Raw genomic sequence first — 9376 nt, forward strand, 5'->3', positions numbered from 1 at the left:
CTAATCTACGGCGCCACAATTGACCCCAGATTTGACAAGAAAAAGCAGCATAAGACGCAAAAAGTGGAAAAAAAGTATAAAAAGAAGAGTTGAGATTCAAATAAATATTACGATAAATAAATAAATAAATAAATAAATACTACAAATACACCAGGCCCAGATGGCTTCCAAGCAATTTTTCTGAGGAAGTGTAAAACATCGCTATCTGTAGCACATCTTCTGTTATGGCAAAAATGTATGGACTGTGGTGAAATTCCCCATTTTTTAAAGCACTTACTAATCACCCCTTGTTTCAAAGGGGGAAAGAAATCTGATGCATCCAATTACCGCCCAGTAACCTTGACATCTCATATTATCAAAATTTTCGAAAAAGTTGTTCGGAATCATATTACCTGCTACCTTGAAGAAAACAAGCTACTAAACGAAAATCAACATGGTTTTCGTTCTGGTTGGTCATGCCTTAGCCAACTCCTAGACCAGGTTGATAATGTGATACACTATGTTGATGGAAAACTAAATTGTGACATTGTATACCTTGATTTTGCGAAAGCTTTTGACAAAGTGGATTTTACCATTGTCTTAAGAAAACTTGAAAAAATTGGATAACTAAGGACCACCTAGGACCAATTTGGGTAAGTTTCCCAAACCTGCTGGGTCCCCAAACCCGTTTCGGAGTGGACGGGTGTCATCAAAAAACCCTCAAACCCTATATCTCTGCAACCGTTTGTCAAAAGTACACGATCCTATACACTTCTTGATCAGCGTTTCAAGATCTATACAATGAAGGCAGCAGGTATACAAATTTTTAAAAGGGGTTTGACTGGCCATTGCTGACGTCAGCAAAATTTTTAAACCCTTATATCTCAACAATAACCACTCATCAAAACTACACGAACATATATATTTTCTTGATCAGCAATTTAACCTCTAAAAAACAGATCTATTATTTCTTCCCTAAACCCTAAGTTGATATCAGCTATTAGTTAGCTGCATCATTTGCTGCATTTATATTCTCTGATTGTACAGAATATGCATCACAGACTAAAGATTTGCTGCAGTAAACGCACCATGTTGTTTGTTTTGAAAGCAGCCTGTACATACGGGATGTGGGAACCAAGTGGCTTTAAGGTCATAGTAGACATAGCTACAGAGACATTCCTTTAAAAGTTTATTTACCTGGTGCTTAAAAATCTATGGGAGACACAAGAGATTACTGTGACTAGCTATATCAAATAACCTTAGCATTTTAAGACAAGTTATGTCACTATGAAAAAGAATAACTCAGTCAAGATAGACATCTGTGTCATGGTGACGTAATTCATCCACACAAATATAAAACACGAAAATTTTCGTCAGTGCAGCAAAAGTTTTAGTTTGGGATTGTGTTACAAGAAACCTTAAAAATGATAGTTAAAGTTTTTTTATTGACGATTGGCCTTTTACTGGTTAGCTGTGACGATATAAAAGTAAGAGTGGAACAAGAAAAAAGTGCAAACGGAGAAAATGAATTAATTTCTGTGGATTTGAAGAAAAAGGATGGGACTGAAGACATCAAAATCACGGTAGGCAAACAGCTGCTGACTGCGCAGTGCTGTGAATCCATGTCTGCACTAATTTTTTTAACCAGCTTCACCTTATATTTTTTAGGCATTACTGAAATTTCATCTTATTGAGGGATTTGTTCATTTAAATGGTAACAAATTGATTCATGGTGTTGTCAACTTTGTCCATTTGAAAGTAACCATTGGTAAGTTTTGAAGGTGTAGGCTTTGTAGGCATTTATTAATGTGCAAAGTTTTTTTATTTGCTTGTTCACACTTAGGAAAGGTAAAAACATCTGTGAAGAATCATACTTTTTATTATTCTTATTTAATTGCTAGCAAAGTAGAATAATCTAAAAATTTGTGTAATCTATTTATAAAATGCGATGGCATTTAAACATGGTTAATAAAGAAAAGTAATATCTAACAATTTTTTAGAACAATGTAGAAATGAAAATTTCAAATATTTGTATTTTAAAACGATCAAGCCTCAGCATTACTCTTTGAATACTTAAAATTTCAGAAATAGAACCTTCATAAGTCTTTGGAAAAGAGTGTCTTTAACTTTAATTGCTCTTAATAAAAGCCTGATGGCCTCATATGTTGTTTTTTTGGAGGGACAGTCACAGAGTTCTTTTCACACAAGAAATTGAAAACAACAAAGAGCAATGATGATGACTATGTAAAACTGTTTTAAAAATTTATTTTCGTTTTGTAGGAAATGTTCTCTTAATTTTGTTTTATTATTTGATATACAGAAAAAAATCCAAGCGTTTTTTAATGTCATAAATCTTATATTATATAAGTTATTTAAATTATATAATATATAAAGTTTGATGACCAAGCAAAATTATGTTATAACAATGTACCTGTTCACTCAGCTTATAAATAAATGGAAAATAATAAAATGAATATTGCTAATTCTTTTAAGCTCACATATAATTTTAGTTGAAATTGAAAAAGGTGTGAAAAAAGACCCAAGATTGGCTCCTGTTCAAATTCGTGTCTTAATTGCTGAAAAAACATTAAACAATGGAAATAAATTGTTGTTGGTTGAAGAAGAGTTTGTCAAAGTTGAAGATTTTGAAGTTATTCAAGTGGACGTAAAACAAATCATATGGGAAGGATCAGTACGCAGACCTATAACCAGCAAGCCACTGAAAAAATGTAAAGTGCACTCCATGCCACGTAATAATGACAAACACATGTTTACTGGTATGTTTTTTTAATTGAAGATTGAGTAAAGTTCCAATGTGTTTTCAATTGTATTTATCTGGACTGTATTTAAATTTTGTACAGGTGAACCAAAGCACTCCGATGAAGGATTTAATTTTGACAATCGCCATAAAAAATGTCACCACCACAAAGAGAAACACCATCATGGTAAAGTAAAATGCTGGTTCCATCACTTGAGCTGGAAATCAAAACTTGCGTTGTTTTTTGTGGGATTTCTGTCTGTGATTGCTATGGTACTGTGCTGTGCAATTTGTGCCAAAAAACGCAGGGGAAGAAGAGTAAGTGAAATCTTTTTTCATTTAATTTCAAGGTTGTCTATATTTAAATCTTATATAACCATTCTATTGCGACAAAAATTTTTAGAGTTTGGAAGTGGCTGCACCTTTGGATGACTCTGTTGCTGTTGACATGGATGATGTTAAGAAGGTTGATGGCAAAGAAGAGAAAAAATACGAATTCCATTTTGAATTTGATAATTCAGTTGTTGTGGATGATAAGAAAGCATTGGTTGAGTAAAAAAAACATGTGCGATCTTTTTAATGAGAAATTTTGCACATAAAAAATAAGCTTGTAGTATAGCGTAATCACGTTTTATTTATTGTGTTAAGTTTGCAAAAAGAAAATAATTTGCAAATAGCTTTGTGTGGGCACTGTGTTCTACATATAATAGACATGACTGCAAGTGAATGTCACCTTGAAGAAGCACATGCATAATTTTAACACGTGCATAATATTATTCCTTTTTATATATAAGTTGTAAATCTGTACTGTTTTTTTTTTTTTGGAAATAAACACGAAAAATAAAAAGTTTTATTTCTGACCCTTAATATTTTTGCTTTAACATAATTTATAGGAAATTATTCTTGTTATTAATAAAACAAGGTAGTTGAAAGCATTGCTGGCATTAAGTGATGTAACTTATTGTAAACATTATTGCTGACAAAACTTCCTACTTTTCTTTCTGAAACCGTTGTGGTGATAGTTAATTAGGATCAAACTAATTGATCTGGAATGAGTTTGTAAAGTCTAATTACTTTAAGAACGATTATTGAATGAAGAGCTATTACTCAGCTAAAATACTGTTGAATAGAGCTATTCAGATATGAATTTATGTTTTATTACTTTAATTTTTAAGGATATAAATGGTGATTATGCATCATTTATTAAAGAACAATTGTGTATTGGTACAGCCAGTACAGGCTAGTTTCTATTTGCGGCGAATACGATCACGTGTATAACGTGTATTTGAACAACCTTAATCACAATTTTTTTTTCTTTTTCGATATCGTCTGTCGTTTTGGTCTTTAAGAGACGAAGTTCCCTTTTCAGGAGCTAAATTTGACTTCGTTTTTATTTTAAAAATTTTTATTTTTTTAAAAATTTTTCTATCCTGCTACACGAGCCTCATATTTTTCCGAAAAATAAGAACTTTATGCCCAAATTATTGCTTTTAAAACTAAAGACAACCCGAGTTTGCAATATGCTATAAAATAATAACAATTCAGGATGTAAGTTCTTTTCTTAACTGCAAAAGTTTCAATTATTAAACAAAAATACATATACGTCTTTTTTTAAAAGAAACCACTTTGGAAGAGGTTTTAAGTGAGAAACTTTTTTGCACAGATCATTAAATCATTATAGTAACAATTACATAGTTGGTCAAACAGTTCAAACAATAAGCGCCCCACTGTTAAATAAGCGCCCACTGCGTCGTGAAAAGGGACCGCTTATTTAGATAAGTACAATAAACAACGATTTTTACTATGACTATAGGTTGCAATCAATGAAAGTGATGTTTGAAAAAAATGAAATAAACGACAATGGAGATAGAAATATTTATAAACGATACATTATTACACTTGTATTTTTTGTTTGTATTTCTATTTTTTTTTTCATAAAAATTATGAGAATGAAGTATAAAAAATTTGCCTATTTGAAAAAACTTTATAAGCGTCCCTGCTAAATTTACCACCCCTGCCAAATAAGCACCTCTTGTCAAGATTAAAATTTTAAATAAGCGCCCTGGGCGCTTAATCCGTCATTCAGTATTGTTACCTGGTATAACAAGCCTTGACGACGATAAGACATCATTCTAGATGATAAATAAACAGGCGAAAAGGCATTGTTTTATGTCTATTCTCATATATGTTATACAAATCTAGGGTCAGCTCTAAATAATTACAATGTCAATATACTAAATATAACAAGAAGCCCAGGAGCTTGAAGATTTCCACCATTGGCCTAAAAGATTTTAAAATTTGAAGTTGATCTTGAAAACAGAGAATTATGGGGTAAACAAATCATTCTCAATTAGTATTGTAACTAGCCTGCAATGTTAAAATACAACTCAATAAATAAAAGATAAAATCATGAATAATTAATTAGTTCTGCCGAATATAGCTTTAGTCTATGTGCTTGCAAAATTGTACAGAAAGAAATGACGTAACATCAAAGATGGCGCATTATAAGACAATCTTTATTATGCTACACTGCAGGAACTTTAACTTTCGATAGCATATAAACTTTAAAATAAAGTATTGCTCATTGGATAATAAAAGAATCTGTTGCACTGTTAGGATTCTTATTGGCTGAAAACTCATTTTAGCCTCGTTATCAGAAAAAAATATTTAGCCTGGATAAGTTTCGGGCGTCCAGCCTAGCTACGCTGTCTCTATGTCTCTATCTGTCTCCTCAGGCGATTTTAAAGATTCCGCCTTCGCTGGCGAAAATCAAAAGAAGATGAGAGACAGTAAAAAAAACAAATAGTGTGGTTAACTGATTGATAAAGCGAAGTAAGAGTGAGAAAAATCAGAGTTATTAGTGCAATTTTACATGGAACATATTAAACATTTTAAAAATATTGCCACTTATTTGTTCAGTCATTGTCATTGAATAATATAGATATTATCATGTTATGAAAAAGCGAGTTTTTGCTAGGCTACGTTGAAGCGAATTAAAAAGGCTATCCTGGGTAAATAATAATAATAATAATAAACTTAAGAGGAAAAAAACCTTTTGATATAAGTCAAAACATCATTTTATGCCACGGGTCCCCTTTAATGTGCGCCCAATCGGCAGGGCGCAGTAAGAATGACTTGACTTATTCAATTGATGGTGTCCGCTGGCTAAAAAGAAATTTCTGTTCGCTCAATGAAGTTTCCAAAAAATGTTTGCGAATATTTAAACAAGATTTCCCAATAAAAAAGTTGTCCACAAGTTTCATAGTATAGCTGGATGTAAAAAAAAAAGTTTCCTGATGGTAGCAAATCGTAGAAAATTACATGTAATCAAGGAGATTTAAACCTCCTTGATGTAATTAACTAAAAGAAACTGCTCTTGAACTTTCGGTATGGCTAATTTTTTAGTCGGTTATCCTTTAATAAATTTAATAGCATATTATTCGCTCCATAACAGTCCAGGGACCAACCTCGTCCCAGGACTATTTGCTTCTCAACAGAGCTTACTGATAGTTCTAACGAAATAGCCCTGGAACAAGCTGGTCACCGTATCGCATCTGATTGACCCAGGCATTACCCTAATTATGCAATCACTTTACCTAGCGTCAGCAGAAGTCCCAAAGGAGAGAACTTTTCTTACTTTTCGAAAACATTGTTCAGCCGCTTAAAAACACGTACCACATTTCTCCAGCTCATTGTCAAAATACTAAATATGCAGGATTTGCATAAATTAAAAATGAACCAAAATCTGGTTCATTTGATGCACACGCAACCAGCCTGTCCTTTCGACGCCACGGTAAAAGGTGCTGGGGTGAAGCTTGCTTAGGGACAAGGAGAGCCTGGGAAGAGGATGCAAAGTTGTGGCATAATGCAATTGTTTCCCTGTTTATCTTTACAGAAGTATGCAATAAGTGCAGAATGCATCAGGTTGTGAAAAAACCTGACATCTTTGCAGATGACAGTTTGTAAATGTACATTCGTGTGTTCATTCTGTACTGAGATTGAATTATGCTCGCTACTATTCTTAGTATAAAGAATACACACGAATACTACGCATGCACCGTAACGGTATTCACAAAAACAAGCAGCCGTTGCACTCTTTGAACAAATCATCAGAATGGAAGATCACAAATACAAAAGCATACGCGTAACGTCAATCCGACGTTATGCATATTCCTCCCTCCTTAAAGTCAATCCGACTTTATGGAGGGAGGAAAGATGAGGGGGTGAGAGTTGAATCCATTTTTAACTACTTATCGTGAGAAAGTGATTTATTTTGGAGTATAGAAAGTATTTAAAGCTGATTTGTCGTCCATACACTCCATAGAAGTATTTTTTTGTGTTAGTGGTTGCAGGGACGTAGGATAGGGAGAGGGCGGATAGTAAAGGGCGTAAAATCATACGTCGAATTGACCGCAGCGTATACTCTCGATTAGTGAGTCATCCTTTATGTAACTACTAAGATTTCAAAGCCTCTGAATTAAAAGAAAGGCTATTGGACTGTATGACATGCTATGCATTACGTGGGCATGCAATTTATATTTATATTAACAAAAAAATTTTTGTATTATACTCATCGCTATTATCCTTTTGTTTGATGTACGCAGCGCAGTGAATCCTTATTATTATTTTTATAAAAGGAAATATATTTTATTGAATACATATATACAAATGATCATTATAACTCAACTACCATATATTTTATATTACTAATTTATTGTGTCGACTTGCAGCGCCTGACGAATGTGCCGAAAACAAGCAGTCCTTGAACACTTTTGAACGATCATCAGGTTCTACTCTCTCCGATACTCTCATTCTTGAGTGACTACACTCAATGAAAAACAGGCGAATGCATATGCAAAAACTCCTTTACTTTACTTTATAATTTTGTTTGAAAAATAACAGGGCTCGAGGACTCGTTAGGAAACGGTTTTCCAAATGAAATGAAATCCTGTATAATTTTTTTACAAGAATAATAATATTAATTATAATACTAGTTGTTTCAAGAGCAATTCTTAAGCCTGCTCTTAAAAAGATAACTTTATTTATGAAAATAAGATTAAAAGCAAGGGGCTTCCATACTCAGGCATCATCTTTTTGGTGGACACAACTCACGTAGCACCTCTACGTTCGCATGTTACACACGCCATATCCAGGACACAGCTGTCAAAACTTACTACTGCAGAAAGTAGGAAGTAATCCACATCACTGATGTAAAATTTCCACTGCTACTGCTACTCCGTAAGAATAAGACAAGAAATAATTTCCTATCACTCTTACGTCATGGCTACGTCAAAAACGTAGCTACGAGTTCAGAGTAAGCGACGTGGCTATTCAGACATATTTAAGGTTGTTTTGTTAAAATTCAAATTGTAAGTGCAATTCATCATTAGTCTGTACGATGAACAAAAACCTTGCGACTTTTGTTTTTTAGCAGCTTTGTAAGTTAAGGCGAGCAAACTCCAAGGCGTTTATAGCGGAATTTTTTTTCAACAACCAATCAAAATGTTGCAATATTTACGAATATTTTTCTTTTAAAGCATCACGTTTAGAAGCATGCTTAAGCCGACATATAATTTATGCTGATTAGCTAGAAAATGACAAGGATAAACAGGTAGACCACACTAGACACGTTAATAAAATGCATAAAACCAAGGAGCTCTCTTTTTAAACCTCCTTGATAAAACCAAATTGCGACGCTGACACAATTCTATAAACGTGCTGAATCAACTAATACGTAGAGAAAAGAAGACACAAACAATAAAAATTGTTTTGGTACACGCTGGAAAAAGAAAAAAATATATCTCTTAATATAGGAATTTAATCTACAGTCACCAATAGGAGCGATAGCAAATTTTCTCTTCTTAAGCTAAAAATTCACCAACATAAATAAACAAAGTAGACGCAATAACGAGTACATGTATTTTTTAATAAATCACTTATGCTTTACATCTTACATTTTAACAAAATTCGAACAATAAAACCTATTTTGTATTTTTAGTACCTCAAAACATAAGTTGTTGCTTATACTAAATATCACTTTACTTAATCTGCTTGGAAACAAAATTTTACAACTGTGAAAACTAAAACTTGCAACAAAGCTGAATGAACGGAAACCGAAGCTTTTTGTCTAAATACCAATCTGCGTTCTGTGAAATGTTCTGAAATAACAGCGAACCCTTAATTCGATTACTTTATGTTTTAACTACTATTCGAAAAGCAGCAACCCAAATTTGCTGGAGATCAAAATTTAGGTTTGTTAGTTGAGTTGGAACATCATCTAAAACAAGAAACCACAACCAGGAATTATATGGTCGGTTGAGGTTAGCCAGTATATCACAATGACACCCATGTTGAAAAATGTTTTAATCTAGTATATTTATGGCACATAGAAACACCCTACTGACAGAAAAATTAAAATAAAATGCTGGAAGAGGGACTTCTGGTTATGGATTTGTGATATATGGGAGTTACATGATGATTGGTTTTAGGTTTTATCTTCAACCAATCATAATAAAAGAAATCATATTTATAAAGTTAAAATTATTAACAAAAAGAAATTACCTGGTCGTATTGTACGACTGATATCTTGAAAAGCCTTTTAGATTGTTTCTAAAAGATGATTGATTTGGCCTGTCTAAC

At 33.0% G+C, this 9376-nt stretch overlaps 1 protein-coding gene across 1 annotated transcript; it reads left to right on the plus strand.

Annotated features, from left to right (window-relative positions):
- The first annotated feature begins 1225 nt into the window (after positions 1-1225).
- LOC130644537 (uncharacterized) lies at positions 1226-3584 on the plus strand. Its single transcript, XM_057450184.1, has 5 exons — positions 1226-1562; positions 1648-1747; positions 2490-2756; positions 2841-3055; positions 3141-3584. Exons 1-5 carry the CDS (start codon positions 1404-1406, stop codon positions 3291-3293), a joined length of 894 nt encoding a protein of 297 aa, XP_057306167.1. The 5' UTR covers positions 1226-1403; the 3' UTR covers positions 3294-3584.
- Positions 3585-9376: the final 5792 nt, after the last annotated feature.

The sequence above is a fragment of the Hydractinia symbiolongicarpus genome, chromosome 5 (assembly GCF_029227915.1).
Source record: "Hydractinia symbiolongicarpus strain clone_291-10 chromosome 5, HSymV2.1, whole genome shotgun sequence".
Taxonomy (NCBI): Eukaryota; Metazoa; Cnidaria; class Hydrozoa; order Anthoathecata; family Hydractiniidae; genus Hydractinia; species Hydractinia symbiolongicarpus.